The sequence below is a fragment of the Larus michahellis genome, chromosome 2, assembly GCF_964199755.1.
Source record: "Larus michahellis chromosome 2, bLarMic1.1, whole genome shotgun sequence".
NCBI lineage: Eukaryota > Metazoa > Chordata > Aves > Charadriiformes > Laridae > Larus > Larus michahellis.
In genome coordinates this window covers 4,345,741-4,365,350 of record NC_133897.1, presented here as the reverse complement: position 1 = coordinate 4,365,350, position 19,610 = coordinate 4,345,741, and the positions used below count along the sequence as shown (strand labels likewise).

The following is a 19,610-nucleotide window of genomic DNA, read 5'->3' as shown; positions in this document are numbered from 1 at the left end:
GATACTATCACCTGGTATTTCATTTTGCATTACAACCTGTCCTCAGGTAATGGGTGCACTATAATTTATTGAGGTTGATGGAAGTAAAGATTGTAAAACATGAAAGATCCTGTCATGAAAGCATCTATTTTCCATGGGCAGAATATCTAATATCTTAATACTTTTGGAGCTGCTGGCTGTTTGGCAGCAGATAAGTATGACGCTGTGGAAACTGAGCTTTGCACCTGATGTTAGAAACCTGAAAACTGAATTTTAATGAACACTACAGAAAAGCTTGCACGAAGAAGATACCATCAGTTATTCGTTTTTTCAGGCTCTGATAAACTCACCTCAGGACTTCATTTGAAAAGTTCTGTTTGCTCATGAAAGAAGGAAGGTAAAACCTCTAAAATAACTTTGAAAGAGAGCTGAGGGTTTTTTTTTTCATCTTCAAAGCATTTTTGTGTGCTCTCTTTATTGATCTGAGACAGCATGCTGCCACAGTCTGAACAGACTGATGATGACACCAGACTTTTTCTTAGCTCAAGTAGTAAAAGATGATTTAAAGGAGGAATTTCAGACCGGGATATAATTACTGAGCAATGCAGCTTGACGGTGGTTTTCATGGTTCCCTTTGCTTGCGTGTAAAAAGTATTTTCTCAAAGCTTTCTTCTTCATATTCTAGTTTCTCTTGTTAGGCTGTTGACCTTAACAGCAACATGTTAGTCACATTTGGGGAAGTGTTGCAATCTAATGGGGCATGACAAATAACTGAGAACAGAGGTGCTATAAAAAAGTGAGGTCTGTTGACAACCCATCTATCTAATCCAGGCAGCGATTGAAGTGCCTGTCTGTTGGAAATTTAAAGGGTAAAAAAAAAAAAAAAAAAGTTTTCAAAATTCCAGTAAGAACTGTAATATACGTCACATGTTGAGGCAAAACGACGTCTGATTTTTTTTTTTAATTCAGGTCTGCCAACTCCTTTTGGCGTCAGTGCTAATGTTACATTATTCAACAGTGCAGGGTGTATGTGATGCCTTTTGGGAAAGCAGAAATCAAAGGACAAAATCATATTATAACTCTGTAGGAAGGACATGCTTGATGATTTTTTTTTCTCTAAGAAAGTTTTTGTTCTATTTAAAGCATCTTCAGAACTGCTTAATTTTAACAAAATCCTAAGTTTTCTCCCTGAAGTTAGCTCCATTAGTTATACCTTCATTCCTAGCTTGGATAGCTGGGAGCGTACTACTTTGCACCGCCCTTCCATAAAGAGCATCTCTTGGAGACAGCACTGTCCCTCCTCAGCCTCCAGGAGTGTTTTGTGCCTTCTCCCTTTTTAAGGTGCAAAACTGCTTCTTGAGAAGGGATTTGGCTTCTGATCTCTTGATTGTCTTCAGTGTCCCCTTCCTGCTGAGCACATCCCTGGCACAATCATCTCATTTCAAGGGGAAGAAAAAGCTGGTGACAGAAGTTTGAGGGAAGCAGAGGAAGGAGGGGAACATGTCTCACATGTTCACACGAGGTGTTCTAATGCAACAGGGAGGGATAAGGGCAAGGAAGAGAGATATTTAATTAGGCATTTTTACCTTTTTCATCTCAAAAAGGGCACCTTTCTCTATTAACTCTGATTTGCCTGGTTCTTGCACGGATCTGCTGTTCTTTCTGTGCTGATTTCTGGAAAATTACAGACATCACCAGTGCTGAGTTTCAGGACTGGGGAAGCTGAAAACTACATGTTTAAGGAAAATATTTCTATGTATGTCTTTCATTCCAAAAGGTGCCTGCACCAAAGTGGTAGGCTCCACATGCCTTTGCACAGCTGCTCTGCTCTGCCCCCGGTTCCTCTGCTCCCTCCAGCAGATACCACTCGTGCTTGCTCTACCATCTGCTTTTCTCTTTTCCCCAGGTTGCAGAAGGCAATGGGACAACATCACATGCTGGCCTGAAGCGGAGGTGGGAGAAGTTGTGGTACGGCCGTGCCCGAAGTACTTCAGATTCCTCACCACTTTTCTCAGTAAGCAAAACCAGACACCTCATCTCAGTGAAATGGTTTTGTGGTTTTTCTGCCTCTGGGGTTTCACATCACATCACTGGGGAAGCTTCTTGATATAATCAGAGGGAGAAACAAGACCTTTGCACTAAGTAAAGGATGTTTCCAAGCCATACATGAATGTCCAAACCATTAGAGCATCCTCCCTATCCTTCTTGCAGCACCTCGTGCTACTTTGGATCACAGGGATGCAAAAATGACTCCTGGTGCAATCCAATAATATGGATGTTATGCAGTGAAAAATTGAATCAACCTGTTTAACAGGATGTTTGTTGTACAAAATGAACAGTTTAGCACTGTAACTAATTAAGTCTCTGACATAAAATAAACAAGCTGCAACTGTATGCAGTAAAGTATTTTTCTGCTGAGATGACAAATTTGGCCACAGGCCAAGAAATTAACCTGACAAATAGCAGCCTGGGTAGTTTAATGGAGAAAGTAGCTTAACTCACTGTTCGGCATGTTCTGGGAAGCTTTAATTTAAAACTCAGGTCTCAAGGGCCATGCAGCGACAGGAGTCTTTGTCATCTGGTAGTTCATAGTCATTATTTACTATTTTTATTATAGTAGCCCTGCAGACCTCCTCAGAGAATTAAGCTCTTTTGCACTGCAGATTATGAACCAAGCTGATAAGTCTCCACTTTTAGAGCCTTGCAGTCCAAACACACATGATAGATTATGAACGGGAGTAAGGATACAATATCATCCCTGTTTAACAGACCAGGACACTACACTGATTAACCAGCACACGCTGATTCCATGACTTGCCCAAGACCCCACCAAAAGTCCTTGCAGACCCAGAAGGGAAATTAAAAATCCTCAGAGTCCTGTCCTAGCGCTGTAACTTCCCCATTTCCAAAACTTCCCAGTAGTTCATCACTGCAGCATCAACACCCAGGGAAAGCAGGCAGAAGCTGCTGTAATATCCCATCTTGCAGGATAGGGCCCTTGCATGTTGGTCATGCCATGTGGAGTAATTGCCTGCTGTTGACGTTTTGTGCCCTCTCCTCTCCTGAGTACAACATTTTCTCACTGGGTTTTAGAGACCCAGCAGAGTCAGTTAAACAGGAAATAAAAAAAAAACTCTCTAAGAAGATTTTCTAATACTTTCTAATCCCAACAAAGCAGAACTATGACAGAAATATAATATATATATTATAGTGTGTGTATATATACGATCATATATATCTCTCTCTCTCTCGTTGTGTCTATGTTGAACTTAAGCTAATGAAAGTGGGATGCCTTAATTGCGCTCTAGGGTAGACTTATGAGACTCAATAAAGTTGCCCACTCAGGGGCATCTACTGCTCTCTTAGATATCGTAGGACATCTCAGGTGGTCTCCAGGTTTCCCTGCAGAAAGGTGCAGTTCTCCCGTAGTTCACATGTCATGCGATGTCGCAGGTACTTCAGGGTATCTCAAAAAACCTACGCTTAGGCAAGTGAATGTTTCTATTCTGGAAAAAGTCCAGACTCCACTGAGAGGCTCTCTGTGCACTTATCTCAATGTGCCATGCCAAGAAAGAGCCTCAAACACAAGCCAGCCCGTGACCCTTCCCTGCATACCCATGTTGTAGCATGGCTGCTGGCATTTGTGTTATTCTGTGATCAGTGAGCCCCACAAATGTCATCTAGTCATGCAGCTGGCAATGTCAGCAGCCTTCCAGGGGGATTTCACATTGCTTTGGATGAGTTTCCTCTGGTTAAATGTAGTTTTCTGCATCTGACTCTCATCCAGGATTTCCAGTTGCTGGAGATCTGGCTGGTTTGGTCAGTGGTGGATAGGACATGATTCAGCTCTTCATAGATTAGTCACTCTAATCATAGATTAGAGATCAGATGATTAGCACCGTGAAAATATCTGTTTCTCCTCATTTCGTATGGTAAAGCACCGAGTGACTTGCTTTGATGGAGAAAGCAGATTCAGCACTCTTAATTTCTGCTGTTTCTAATGCAGATGTTTCTGTACAAGATAGATGTCTGGGATGCCATCAACATCAACAGTAATCTAGACAGTGCAATCAGCAGACAACTGGATAGTAGGAACCTGAACAGGTCTTTAGATGTCATTTGTTGTATTGATAAATTTTCTGTTGAGTGTAGTAGAAGTGCAGACACTAAGGTCACAGGTAGGCACCTACACTGTAGACACTGAGGTCTCTATTGAGCATCCTAAACAAGCATCTGGTGCCATTTGAGATACTTTGGGGTTTCTAAGAAATCCATGAGGATGCTTCAACTGGTACTAAGATAGCTGTCTTTACGCAACTGATTTCTAACCTGGAGTGACATCCATGTCAACTGATTTTAGAGTTTCCCATATGTAAACCTATCTCTGATTTACAGTCAGTGGTGAGAAATAGACCCTTTAGAGGTGCAGTTCAGCTGACTTTTAGACTTCGACTTCAAGATGAGTTGAACAAAAATTGATAAACCACATATTTCTCCCCATTTACAAGCAAATGATTGTAGAGCGGCTCTGGCAGATGTGAATGTCTTAAAATACAGGTGAATCCCACCTTTGCAGAGTATATGTGCTAGCATCTCCTTCTGTAAACAGAGAAACTGATGCCATTTCCAGAGCAGAAACTACTTTGATTTTCTTTGAGCTATGCAGTGTGTACAATCATATACAAATGTGGAAAGCAGATATGGTCTTAAATAAAGGGAGGGTAAGATTGCCTCTTGTTTTATAGGATTTGTTGCAAAATTAATGCCATTAAAGTTTGTGAAGTGGTTCTTCCTTTGTAGTAGTGAGTATCATTGAATAGCTTTCAAGGAAATCAATCATCTGGTTAATGTTTATGTCTTACTCTTTGATCCTTTTGCAAGAACATGAAAGCTTATACCAAAGTTGCAAGCAAGAGAAAATCTTCTTTATATTTATAGCAGGAAAAGGGTGAAAACAAAGAGTTTGGGAAACAAAGAGTTAATGTGATTTTCCTGCCTAATGAGGACTATGCTCTTCAAATGACTAATATCCCGTCTCATGGTAAATAAAGGATAAAATATCTCGTGGCATTTGGAAACCTTAAATGCCTAGCATAGTCCTGATGTCATTTGACATTAAATTTTTATGTCATTCACAAATTCAGAAGATTTTCATTATTTCATGGCATTCGTCAGTACCGTATGAAGGAGATGGATGAAAATATTTCTGGCACCTTTCATTATTAAAGTGCATTACTTGCTATCCCTTGACCAGAGCATTCCAGTTTTCTCTCAATAAATAGAAGATGTCATTTATAATAGGGATTTGTTACTCACAGTTTCTCCAAAAGCAAATTGTCCATTGTGCACAAGTTAAACAGTAAAAATTAGCACTAACAGTTTTTAAGCTTCAACTATGAGATTAATTGACATAAGGGGGCGGGGATGGAAAAAAACAAGTTCTGGAATCCCACTCAACTAGGGTGAGATCCTTCTGAGTTTCAGGGTTGCCAAACTCCTTTTTCCCTCTGGTGCTCTAGATTTATTTCTGCTCTCCTTTCCCCTTCCTCATGAACACATTTAACTTCTTTTTCCTGCTCTACTTCTCTTCCTTGTCCTTAGTGGGCCTACTGTTTGCAAGGACTGACCATTAATTCTGGTGTATACCTATCTTCAAGCCATCTAGAACAGAGCTGTCTGGATCCTGCCTCTCTGCAGGCAGATATTGCTGCTTCTAGAGTTACCCAGGCATGGCAGCTCCCCTGTGTGAAGCTGAGCACCTTCACATACAGGCATTTGTGTAGTTCAACTCAAAATCCTTCAATGTTGGTCAAGTGCTTTGAAATAATCCCAGCAGTGTTATCAGACATCACTGCAGCTTCAGCCATATCTGCCCTCTCCTGGTCCATGAGTTCCTGATTTCCTTCCATTCTCCAATGCATAATGTCTTCATCCCCTTACTTGTTTTCTTCATTTTCGTCTTTTTTGCACCAAACACCAACTCTTTCCCGGTGTTAGAAATACACTGCCAAGCACTGAGCGTGGGTGATTCTGGGAAATAGAACTTGTCGTCATTGACGGATCCCACACCATGAATTTATACTTTTGCCAGAATAGTGGAGAGTGCATAATCTCAGAGGTGTAGCTAAACAGTGACAGTGCCGTCTGGAACAATGTTGTCACCAGTGCATTTTTATGTGGGTAGGAAGACATCAGAGATCCTCTTTGGCATTGCCAGACAGCACTGGTTCATGCCCTGCCATCCTCCTGTTGCATTTAGATATAACCTGCTCCAGCACACTGAAATTCTAAAACCGTATCACAAGAAGACAACAGAAGTTCCCAGAGAACTATTGTGATATTCATGCACAAATAAAGAAAAAGAGATAATTCAAGGAAGCAGTCAGGAAACTGATAATGGAAATTTGCCCAATATATCATAGACCACGCATTATGAAAATAACACTTTTATTGACCACCTGAAGCATTTATTAAATTTCCACATGTCCTCTTGAATAATGGACACCATCATTCCTCAATCCTTGGGCCAGGGTTAGTACTTGGAAGGCTCCTGAGAGAAACTGTGAGCCACTGGCGTAGGGTGACTTCTTCATGGCTACCCTTGTTCCTCCGGAGTACCAAGAGGGTAGGAGATGATTTTTATCATCCCACAGTGGTTTACAAAAATGCTGCCACTGCTTTTTAGTCTCCCGCTGTTGCATATAAATGACAAAGATAAGCTAAAGTTGTGGAAGATAAATATTCTGGTAAATAAAAAAATTCATCATACTAGAAGAGTCTGGAAAAGTGTGACTTAGTGACACTGGCTTCATTTATGAAAACAAAAGGTAAGAGTCCCCGTTGTAAGAGTAAAATCAAGGAAGAGAAAGAGCAGTTTAAGCCAAAATCCAACAAAAGCAGAATATGCAAATTGTGATGAATAGAATCACAGTAGAAACTGGAGGAAGGTTCCAGTGGGGGTTTATGTGGGAAGTAAAGATTAATTTTGGACATAGTTTTGATCAGCTTTTAAAGTGATTAGATGATGTTAAGGGTCCAGGACATCTCCAGGGCTGCTTCTGTGAGTTCTTCTGATGTACTCACAGCATTTCACATACAGTGAGCCAAAGATAGAGAGAGGGAAAGAGACCGGACCATGTCACTCACTGAGGGTGAGGGACTCAGTTCTGCACCTGTTCACTGACTAGTCAGGTATGATTTGTGCATTATGAGCTATAAAGGCAAGCCAGGACTGTAAGTATTGGTCTCAGGTGAATTGTCTCAGCAAAATTATCTCCCCTCCTTTGAATGTCATTGCTAAGAATGCTGTCCATCTGGCTCAGGACATTTCCTGGCTTCAAGCTGCTGCTTTTTGTCCTGTGTAGCAGTCCCAAATCCTCCATGCTGAGAAGCAAATCCTCCAAGTCATATCTGGCTTTGGATCTCCATGGAAATGATGCTTTTACTGGCTACCTGGAGTCTTAGGACAAGCATAAAGATGTCTGTCCTTGTTGTTGAGAGCTTTTAGGTGCACTCACAGTTTGTTAGGCTGGTTTCCCTGATGCTCATTCAGAAAGCTTCGTGCAATTCTTCAGAGAAGAACTAGGGTGGGATAAGAGTCGTGTAACCAGACTCCCGTGGGTAACAAAGCTACAAAAGTTGGCAGTTGTATTCTGTGTCGCTTCTAAGGTACATGTTTGTGCAGAGCAACACCAAGTGTTTAAGTTTGCAATCTTTTCTCTTAAATAGGAATTTTGAAATGACATTAATATATATCAGCATTGTTTCATGAAAACAGCAAGCTTTTCTTTTACATGGTGATTGGGATCTAAGAGGTCTAAGCCACATGAGAAAGTTGATTTTTACTTATTTATTTGGTTTACATCCTCATCATTTTGAACTTGTGCACTCATACACTTCTGTTATAGCTCTTTCATTTGAATCTAAAAGATATATTTTTCTCTGTGGTACATTTAAATTCAATAAATATAAATCAAGAGCTATTTTGTTGTCTTTTTTTCATTCTCTTTTTTGTTACTGTGCCCAAAGTTATTTTAACTATCATTTGATCCTATGTGCAACTCAGGTATTGTGATTGCTTATAAACCAAACTTATAAACCAAAAATGATACCGTGGTTGGTATCATTCCCGGCCTCTGACTGATGGCCTTTCGGCAAATTCAGTACGATGGGCAGCAAAGGTCTAATTCTGTCATCTCATTTTTTTTCCTGATTCATCAACAGAGAGTTTTGGAAATGACACCCTCTCTCCACTCTAGACCTTCACTTTGAACTACATTGACTAATCCTTTGTAGCATTAACTTCATTAAGACAGAGGCAATCAAGTCAAGTTCATTGGGTGTATGGCATTTGCTGTTAATATACAGATCTTAATGTTTCAGACTGAAGGAATACCCCATTATCACTAATCCCAGCCCCTTCCAGTTCTGACACACGCACAAAACTCTGCACAACTGCACAGAGCAAAGTGAAGAGCTCCCCATGAAATAACATGAGAACGAGCTCCTCATTGAAGCAGGTGATTAAACAGACTACTGCAGGTAGCTCCACTGATGCCACCTGCAAGCTTGCAGGGTCCTCATGTGCTCTGTATGGAGACATCCAAAGACTCTTTAGTCCCTGTTGGCCCAGAGTGAGTCTTGGAGCAGAGTATAGCTGTGTCTTGGGGTAGTCAAATGAGATTCATAAGTAGGACATGGATAGAGACTCCAGGGAGCTGGTATTCTGCCAGCTATCTTTTTGATTAATTAAACATATGGATAACTCTCCTTCCACTGAACTGTGGGTACCTAACATTAATCATCTAATCTAAACTCCTTGTCTGATTTCTGCCTCCAGCAATTTCAGGACATGGGTTATCCCATGACATTTCTTAGAAAGGGATGATTATGACCTTTGGATGTTTTCTATGGCGTCTACAGGGAACCTGATAGTCTCCTTCAGAGTAGACTCCCTACATTTCCATGTCAAAAGTTAGGTGAGATAAATCCCAAACTTTTGCAAAGGAGAGCAATAATGATTAGACGAAAACAAACAAAAATGCAGAATCACTTAATTTTGCACCCTCCAAAAATTATTCTCTTTCATTAACTTGAAAACCATCTTAATCTCTCTCTCTTGAGCCAACATGATTTTCCTCAATCTCTTTTCTCCTTTTTTCTATGTTGCTTTTGAAACTGGAACAAAAACAGAATAAAATGAGGAAAGGGATAAGCAGATGGCAGCAGATAAGCAGAAGACATTATCACTACCATCAAGAACCCCAAAATGAACCAGACCTGCTATTTATTTACTACAATGCTCATTTAAAAGGAAACAAGTAGTTGAGCCCATCTGCTGTAGCGGTTTGTTCACTGAGGGCCTTTGACCTGCTCGGATGTTCAGTGCAAATGTGTCTTTTTTTCACAAAGGGAGAATTTCCAGGAAACCTTCTCATTTGCATGGAATTGTGCCAATTATTTGCAACAGCCCACTCTGAAGTCAGAGAAAAGGGGAGAGGTGAGCCAACGGTCCTGCTCCCTGTGCCCATAAAGGCAGCCTCCAGCCCTATTTGATGCTCATTTTTCCTCGTTTGTCTTGGACAGCAGAAGGTCCAAAGCAGAAACTAGTGATAGTTTATCCCATTTCCACAGATCAGTGTTGATTTTACATTAGCATTTAAGAGTGCACCCTTCCTGTTAGCTGGCTCCAGCAACATGCAGGGATATAATTAACTGAAGAAATTGGTGGCTTTATGGATATATGGCTTATTTACAGCTTGGTTTTCCTTTAGACCTTTGAGATTTGATTGCAGCTGAGGTGTCGTGTTTGCTCTGCTGCTCTGAAGGATTGGCGCTGAGATGTTTTGTAAGCAGTAGCTGAACCTCCCCACCACACTGTGGGGCACCCCAAGTCATGTATGTCCAGTGAGAGCAATGCACACTGTGTTGAGGTCCTTAGGTTGAAAGCCCACTGCCAGCCCATGGCTTGTGGAGTTGCTCTACCTCCACCTACCCAGGAATGTGCATCTTTTTCTTGTAAATATTTTCTAGTATACTGTGATTGCAATATCAAAAGCTCTATTGAGAAATTTGTCCTAGAGTTTGACAGCCCTGCTTTCAGTGTGAGAAAACAGACAGAGTTTACAAAAGGTGCCTAATTAAGGGGATTATGTGATGTTAAGAAGGGAGGAATTATCTGTATTTATTAAGGATCGCGATCTTCACACTTAGAAATGTAATGTACAGGAAGGGGGAAGGAAGAGAAGGGAAAATTAGCATTTCCCAAAATCCAGGGTGCCGTAAGCTTCAGGGCACTGGAGATGTGGCAGGAATAACTACAGGCCAAGTGGTGTGAAAAAGAACAAATGAAGAAACTGAAGGTTTTGTCTATTGTGTGATATGCTGACCCCATGCCACAGGTTGTACTATGGCACGAAATTATGAAATACTGAAAATATGAAATAGTATGAAACGCTAAGCAGAAATTGTACTGAAAGAATGGTCTTGTGAGATCATGGCTGAGGCAGATCAAGCAAGTTTGGAAAATATCTTGTCATGACTTCCCCACAAGTTTCTCACAGATCTAACCACTTTCACATCCAGTTTAGTGCAAGCTATAGGTGTCTGAAAGTCTCAGGTGTTTCCCAGTGACAGTAAAGCAGATCAATAATAAAAATGGAACTAGACGTGTTCCAGTGGGCTCAGCAGCATCTCAAGAAGAGTAAATGCTAAGAACTGCTATTGCTTTAATAGCTTCTCCTTGAAAAAATCGATTTCTGACCATAGAATGCGATGACAGAGAAGCAGGACAGATTGCTACTCAGAGCAGACCTTCCTCTCTCCTTTAGAAGCTATTAGAGGAAAGGGTAGAGAAGCAAGAGGGAGACAAAAGCGAACATCCCTTAGAAATGACTGACCTTATGTCTCTTTGTATGAATTCAGGTTCCAGTTAAAAGCCAATAAGAGGTTTTCTTCCACTGAGATCAAAGAGCTAAAACCTTCACCTATGACAAAAACTTTCAGACATATTTCTGAGTCCAAAGTGTGCATTTGAAACAGATGAGAGGCAAAAAGAAATTAAGAAAGAGAAAAACCTTACAAGATCTAGATATAGGGGACAAATTACTTGGAATACAGTTATCTCTCTGCATTTATTCAGTTCACCTGTTCAGTGTTTAACTCCTACCCAGATCAAACACCTTTTATAAAGAAAATGTTCTGTTTTTATCTTGGTTCCACTAACTCTTCATTTCTCTTCGTCAATGCCATGAATAATTCATGTCATTCCGCAACCCGGCCCTTCACTGGTTGGTATAACACAATCTACAAAGTGGTTTTGATTCACAGTCTCTTCCAAATCATTCCCAAATACTTTTATAAATCAGGAAATTTAATTAGAAGTTTTGCATGTGTTAGTTACTGTTACAGAAAAATCTATCCCAATTCATAAATTGTGCGTGCAGTGTTCTACTGTAGAAGAACGTCTGTCTTTTTTCCCCTGGGACCAGTGATGAACATAAATAAATATTCACGGCAGAGCAGAGTTAGACCCCTTGTATAGGGCTATGAGGATCCTGGAGGCAGAGGAAGAAGGCTTGGAGTCACCCCTCTGGGCTCTTTGTGTGGGCAGTGGAGGGACTAAGTTCAAGCCCAGAAGACCTCATGGAAGGTGGAGCTGAGCAGGTCTGTTGAGTGGTAGTGAGAGGTTCATGCCCAAAGGAAAATAGGGCCACCATCATTGGAACAACGTATGAATAAAGGTATGGACAGACACTGGGCAAGTAGAATATCTAGATTAATGCTCTTCCATCTGGAAAAATGTGCATTGAAAGGGTGCAAGTCAGAGGTAAATACAGTCATGAATGTGTGGGGAACTTAGGTGGGCAAAGATTGTTCCATGGTATATGAGAGAAGGGATTCCAAATGAAATTGTCTATCAGCAGGTCTAAAACAAACATATGGGGGTATGTTTTCACACAGCATATAAAGAAATGGTAGGGGTGATAGACCTGGAAGATACAAGTGAAAGCCAAAAGTATAAAGAGCTATCAGAATTATTAGAAAGAGGTAAGAAAAATTCAGGGTATAGGAATAAGATGAATTCAGTGGTTAGGTATGTGCAACACTGGCTCATATGTAACCTCCATTTGAAGGAGCTGAGAAGATAGATTTGGCACTTCAGGGCATGCTCTAGTGGCAGAGATTGTAGGTTGGTCGGGTTTTTTGGTTTGTTTTGCGGGGGGGGGTTGTGTGTGTACGGTTGGACTCGATGATCTCAAAGGTCCTTTCCAACCATGAAGATTCTATGATTCTATGATTCTATTTCCACCACCATCAAGATATACAATGCCATAAAGTCATTTAACTGCTTAACCTGCCATGCTTCCTAGGAAGCTACAACAGCTCTTCACCCAACTGGGAGAAAAAAAAGGCAGGGGATAAAGACAAAAAGTCCCCTGTCTCCTGATCAGTATCAGTACTTTCAATTCATTGTTTTTTGTCAATCCAACTGAAAAAGATAAGAGTGGTTTGGGAGAGGAAGAGAGGAGGAGAATCACGGAATCATGGAATCACGGAATCTTCAGAGTTGGAAGGGACCTCTAGAGATCATCTAGTCCAACTCCCCTGCTAGAGCAGGATTGCCTAAAGCACATCCCTCAAGAATGCTTCTTTCCTCATAGGAAACTAAATTAAAACAATTAGAAAAATCTGAATATACAAAAACTGAATTAAAAACAGGAATACTTGGACATTTCCATTATGAGTTTACAGGTTTGGGGTTTGTTGTTTTGGTTTGTTTGTTAATTATTGGGGGGGGGGGGGAGGGGGAAGGGTTAATGCTAAAAAGAAACTTGTGGAGTTTCTTAACCAAAAATTGTCTTTAGGCATTTCTACTTGTTTTCATTGAGAGGGATTTCCTTCCCTCCATCTTTGCTACCAGAGCAGAGAGTTTCTGAATCACCCTGCGAGCGAGAAAAAGCCACTTGGGATAGGTGTGAGCCATGTACCAGATTTTGAACAACTACACGAGCTAATCAGAAGGAAAGATGGGAGCATTCAGCTAATTGCTTACAACTCTCAATTCTATTTTCATAATAGGCATGCCATCAAACCATGCAGATTAGGAAATTAGAGAGAGCTTTGTGAACTCTAAAGAAGCATTTACTTAAACCAGGAGCAGCTGCTGGGCCAGATGGCGAAGTCCTGTCCTACAGCAGACATGATACTAGAAAGATGCAAAAGCATGGGGAGGAAGTGCAATCTTTCCTCCTGCTTCATATGGATGATCATTAATTGCCATGAACATTGCAAGCCGGTTTTCAAGGAGTAAAGGCAGAGGTAGCGCATGAGGAAGAGCCGTGCTTTATTATACATACATATATTGGTCTCTTCTTACAAGTAAAAAGTGATAGGACAAGAGGAAATGGCCTCAAGTTGCACCAGAGAAGGTTTCAGGTAGATATTAGGAAAAATTTCTTCACAAAAAGGGTTATCAAACACTGGAACAGGCTGCCTGGGGAAAGGGTGGAATTACCATCCCTGGAGGTGAAGACATGTAGACGTGGTGCTGAGTGACATGGTTTAGTGTCAGTGTTAAGTTGATAGTTGGACTTGATGATCTTAAATGTCCCTTCCAACTTAGACAATTCTGTGATTCTATGATTCTATATATTATATATACAGCAGTTTGCGTTGACTTGGATGGACAGGCCCATCCTGTCTGCCTAACTTTGCAGTTGGGTAGCGTTTAGTGTGCTGCAGACCAGCCGGGGTTGAGCTCGGGAAAGACCCTTCTGATCTTGCTGGGACTTGACCTGAAGCCACTCACACGTTTGCACTTCTGTGGTCAGTACATCCGCAAAGAGGCAGAGCTCATATGTTGGGTTGGAACAAGAAATGTGGGATTTTGATTAAACAATTATGACCCCTCATGCTACTCAGAACCTTTAAGACACTGTTGCAGTGAAACTTACCGAAAACTGGTTATTCAGGCCTGCTGCTTCACCCCTTGCCTTTCAATAGTGTTTTATGCCTTCGCTGTCATAAACACTGATATAAATGAGTCAAAGGTCTAGCCTCATATTTACACTTCTAATTCCCTTCTGTAAGCAGTGCCTTTTATACCACAGCATACTTTTGGAAAGCTGAATGCATAGTTTCCCATCCTAGTTCTCTGGCAGTAGCTATAGTTTCTTTAGCTTGTCTAAGGATTATGTCTGCACATGATATTTGCCACCTCTAGAGAACTAACATCTTTTTTTTCCTTTCATTTCTGCACTGTTGTATTGCTCCCTTTGTACATCCATCCCCTCCTACCTGGCAGGGAGCCTTATGAAAAGGTCATCACCTTGTTCCCTTTAAAACCTCGTCTTTAAACTCCTTTGTCCTGACATCTGCAAAGAGAGAAGACAGCAGTGAAAGAGCTGGCCTGCTGAGATCCCTCTAATTGTCTCCCTGTGATGCTTTGCTCAGGACTCAGATACACAATCGAGTTACTGCACCTTAGCAATTATTGTGTGTCTGCCGAGCCAGGATAGCTCCCAACATGCAAGATTTACACCTTTGGCAGCCCTAGAGAGATTTCACTTAATTTACACTACAATGAAAACAGTTTAGCCTAGTTGCCTTACCTCCTCTTTGACACACACAGAGTCTCTGTGGATGAGCTGGAGAGCTGTATATCACTGCAGCATCAGCAGCAGCATCTCATAAGCAATATCCCATCCTCCTAGGACCATATGCCTAGTGCTTCTGCAGACATTGGTCACCCCTGAAACAGCAACCAGGGATTTTGTTCTGGCAACGCAGAAAAGGACTTCTGGTACACATAAGGCTCCCATTCACAAATGCCCTTCTGAAGTAATGAGACCCTCTTGCACTTTCTAATTACCTTTGCATTTTCTAACCATGGTCAAACTGAAACACAGGAGGCTCCATCTGAACATGTGGAAACACTTTTTTACTGTGTGGGTGACGAAGAACTGGAGTGGGTTGCCCAGAGAGGTTGTGCCCAGAGACCTCCAAATCTCCATCCTTGGAGCTTTCCAAGGATATCCAAAAGCCATCTGGACGTGCTCCCAAGCAACTAGCTCTAGGTGGCCCTGCTTGAGCAGGAGGGTTGGATCAGATGACCTCTAGAGGTCTTTTCCAACCTCAATCATTCTGTGATTCTGTGAAAGCAGGAAGGTGCGTTCTGGTGAGACATGCTGTGATGTTATTGTTGTCATAGGTGAGAGTTAGCTGTGGCTTATCAAATGAAACTTTTGTTTTCTTTTTTTTTTTTAAGTGGAAAATCTCATCTTATTGAAATGGATGTGGTTTTTAGGAGCAGATGTACCAGTTTGACAGTTGCATCATTTCTGATCAAAATGAAATACAAACCCCACAAAAGGCAGATTATTTCATGGCTGTTAACCAATACCACCCCATTGAAGGGACTCTGTTCACACCAGGGACTTGAACCTCCTTTTTCCACAAGGTAGAGGGGAGCCTAGAGCAGAAACCTACAGGCAGTGGGATGCTTTCCAGCTCTTATTGTGAAACTCCTCCACTGTGCACTGCTAATTGTGTGTTACCAACTTATAAACCCCTGGTCTCCTTTCTGATTGATTCTCCAGGAATGCATTTGAAAAGGTTTAGTTTCAGTCTGATAGGAAATAGGAAAGCTTTGGAAACCTTGTGAACTTTCAAAGGCTGGAGATACCATTTCCAAGCCAGAAACTGTGTCTTTCCTGATATTGACGCTTAACGTTTTGCAGCTTCAGTGTACTTCATTAGTGCATCATTCTAGGGAGAATTTGTGTTACACAGAGGAGTGAGAAACACAAGTTAATGGGAAACTGTTCTGGAAAACAGCATATAAAATTTCTGGTGCTTTGAACACTTTTCCTTCCCATTGACAGAAGATCAGACTTTATTACCAAAGCTCTACTATTGTTGAGGAAACGGAGACCCAGGGAGATCACAAGAACTGGCTGCTGTTTCAGTGGGGGTCTGTGACAGAGCTGGGGTTTGACCCTGTAACATAAAAATTTCAGTTTAATACTTCAGTCTAAAGTTTGCTGCCTGTCCACTAGTTAATCTCAGAGTAAGAACTAAGCTTGTGAGGTGCTTTTCCAAGTGCTTTTGTGTTCATGTTCAGTACAGAAAGTAGTCTGGTAAGAAGTAGTAGCAATTAGAACAGTTGTTTTCTCTGGGGGTAGACATCATCCATCACTACAGTCAAAATTGTGGTGTGGTAAAATCTATATCTTCTAACCTTGAACTTTTTGCACCTCCCAGGCATCTAATAAAGAACATGAGCATTATTAGAAAGGTTTGTTGACCATGTGTGTGAAATTGCACATCACAAAGCGACATGAGCAGAAAAGGGTAGTAGAAAAACATCTCTGGGAAGTGAGTTTCCCTAAAATCAGGGAATTTTTATTTATTTATTTATTTATTTTAAATCTCAGTGATGCTGTATCATTGTGCTTCCCTCTACCTGAGTTTCCACTTCAGTTAAAGCATTAATACTATTTTGAAAAGTATTCTTGAGAGCAGTGAGGAGAGGAATTACAAAATAATCAAACAATAGTGGGGCAGTGCACTTAAAAAGAAGAAACAGGAGAAATATGAGGAAATTAAGCTGAAACAAGCAGCCCTTAGTTCACTGAGAATCAGAAGCAAAGAATCAAAACCACTGTGAAAGCTAAAGGCATCCCCAAACAGAGGGGAGGAGTCTTGAGCAGGAAAGAGGAAGCAGAAAAGTGCAGATAATGGGATCCATTGTAAAGAAGAAGAAATAATAGAAATTACACAACACCTCCAAAAAAAACCCCCAAGCTACTGAACAGTCATGTCCTTGATTTGTTTGCACAAGATCTCTTATGATCCTGATATGAACCCTGGTAAAAAGAAATGCAAATAATGACCGTGCAGAAAAAGCCTGGGGAACAGGAACCCACCAAACTGTTCTAAAGTTAACTACTTTTGGAGCAGCTGTTAAAATGAAGAAAAGCTCCAGAAGATTAAATCTGTGGTAAAGACACATGAGAAGGGCAAGTTTTAGCGTCAAAATCTACCTGTCATGGGGATTTGGGAAGTGAATTCATCCAGGGGACAAGTTGCCGCTGATTTCAGTGCTAGACATGTTTATGGTTAGGAAGATGTTCAGATGACTCAACTGTCAGAAACTCCTGGAGGTGATGCTTGAATATTTTCATGATTCGTAGCTGCATAATTGATTTGCTCCTGTTTGCAGAAGTTTTATTATTCCTGTGTGCAAAGAACCCCATTGTTGGAAATGTTTGCAAAGCTTTTGAGTTTCACTGGTGTAATTCTTCATCTAAGAAGTGAGTTTTGACTACTGTTTGTTCATTCTGGTGTGTATTGTACCAGTTTTCCAGTTGGGGATGGCAGGCAGTTTTGTGAGCAACAGGCTCCCCGGTTCAAGAAGGACAGGGAAGTGCTGGAGAGGGTAGAGCAACGGGCTACCAAGGTGATTAGGGGACTGCAGCACCTGTCTTATGAAGAAAGGATGACGGATTTGGGTCTCTTCAGTCTGGAAAAAAGACAGCTGAGGGCAGATCTTATCAATGCTTATAAATAATTAAAGGATGGGTGTCAGGAGGACGGGGCCAAGCTCTTTTCAGTGGTGTCCAGTGACAGGACAAGGAGTAACGGGCGCAAACTTGAACATAGAAAGTTGCATCTAAACATGAGAAGGAAGTCCTTTACTTGGAGGGTGGCAGAGCACTGGAACAGGCTGCCCAGAGAGGTGGTGGAGTCTCCAACTCTGGAGACGTTACAAACCCACCTGGACGTGTTCCTGTGCAATCTGCTCTAGGTGACCCTGCTCTGGCAGGGGGTTGGACTAGATGATCTCTAGAGGTCCCTTCCAAACCCTACCATTCTGTGTGATTCTGTGTGATAAATGACACCAAAGGATGTGGTGTCATTGTGCCACAGTAATGTGATTCGCAGGAGATGGGCAGGATAGGGACTGGTGAGGGTTCGGAACAGGCGTTGGGGGAATTTGCAATGTACTGTTGGATGTATTGCTTCTTCATTATTTCTGTCTGAAAAACATCTATCTTGGCCTTTTAGACTACAGAACTTTTAGGGTAAGGCCTATCCTGGTCAGATTGCTGGTCTTTTCTTCTTTTGCTTGATTAATGTCTGCACAGTCCCTAACCAATGTGGTTTTGGGGTCCAGAAAGCAGAGATGTCTTACAAAGTGAGAAATGCTTTGCACTGCACAACCCCTTACAATCCCAGATGGGCCAGGAAGTGCAGAGTACCAGAGGGGGATACAAACTTCATAGTTTTGTCAGTTTTGGCTGAAGGAGAGAGATGTCCTTATGTTAATTAAGGCTCTTTTTAGCTGGTTGGAGGCCCTAGGCATTCAACTTGCTTGAGTCCAAGAAATTTTCTTGCCTTTGAGTATACATGTTAAAACAGGAAATGCAGGTTGCCAGTATCTGTTTTTTCTCCCCTCATAGCCAAATTTCGAAGTGTTTGGTTCTCAAACAAGAATGCAGTATATTTCCCAGGAATCACATTTGATCAGGGTTCATCTTGTAGGCAAGGTCTGGCTTTTGAGGGCTGCATTCAGTTCCCAGACCTCCAACCTTACCTGCCTAATGTGAAATGACCACTTTATCTAGCCATGTCTTGGCTTCTCACAAGTGAAGTGAAAGATGTAAATACTTCACTGTTCTGTTTAGATGAAAAATTTTCCAGGAACAAAGGCAATATGTCAATAACAGTCTCAAACAATATTGGTGCAGTGCCAGCAACCAAAGGTCTGGGTACAACTGGCATTATGGTACTATTTATTAGAAGAGATGTTTTGTGGGCACCTCAGTATTAAAATGTACTTGGTTTTGAGGTCTGAACTGTACAACCCAATGGGTCCCTCACATTTATGTGGCTGTGTGATATGAACACTTGGTAGCAGAGAAGTATGAGAATTTTACTCTAATTGTTTCAAGAAATGTGCCTTGGCATTTGAATCAACAAAAGACAGGTATTTGTTTTACAGCAAGCTGAACATTTCTTTTTAAATCATCCTTTTCTTTTTTCTTCCAGGGAACGTGACCAGGAACTGTACAAGCCAGGGCTGGACGGATGTGTACCCTGCACCGTATGACCTAGCTTGTGGATATGATTCCAACAGCACTCCAGAGGAAGAGGTTTGTAAACCTGGATGGGTAGACATCAAGATTTACCAGGGATTGATATGAGAATCACATGATCTTCCCATGCCCATTTTTTCCATTCCCACTCTGATTCCTCAAGAAGTAAGCATCATCCTGGGGATCCTTGGAAGCAGAGATCAAGTGTCTGGCCAAAGAGGTTATCCTCCCTTTAATTTCCAGGGGTGTGGCAGGAAATCAGCACCTGAGAAGATCAGACCAGTGTCTCTATGATGTGCACACATAACTTCAGGTGCTTGATTTCCCATGTTCAACTTCGGAACAAGCCCTACGTGTTTATATTTATCCTTAAATAGATAAGTTGATTCCGGTATTTCTAGGCCAACATAAGCATCAAAACATCAAAAGGCATAAAAGGATATAACTCATTTGCCATCAGTGCTGCTCTGCTGATCTCAATCAGCTAAAGATCTAGAAAACTGTAGGGAACACACAAATTTTCATGCAATG

At 41.4% G+C, this 19,610-nt stretch overlaps 1 protein-coding gene across 2 annotated transcripts in view; it reads left to right on the top strand.

Moving 5' to 3' along the window:
- The window catches only part of VIPR1 (vasoactive intestinal peptide receptor 1), a 120,393-nt gene that overhangs the window by 55,576 nt on the left and 45,207 nt on the right, over nucleotides 1–19,610 (top strand). For both annotated transcript variants that reach the window (XM_074573975.1, XM_074573974.1), the window contains exons 3-4: nucleotides 1,886–1,993; nucleotides 19,033–19,136. In XM_074573975.1, the coding sequence (XP_074430076.1) occupies nucleotides 1,886–1,993; nucleotides 19,033–19,136 (212 nt within the window). The remainder of the gene's footprint in view (nucleotides 1–1,885; nucleotides 1,994–19,032; nucleotides 19,137–19,610) is intronic.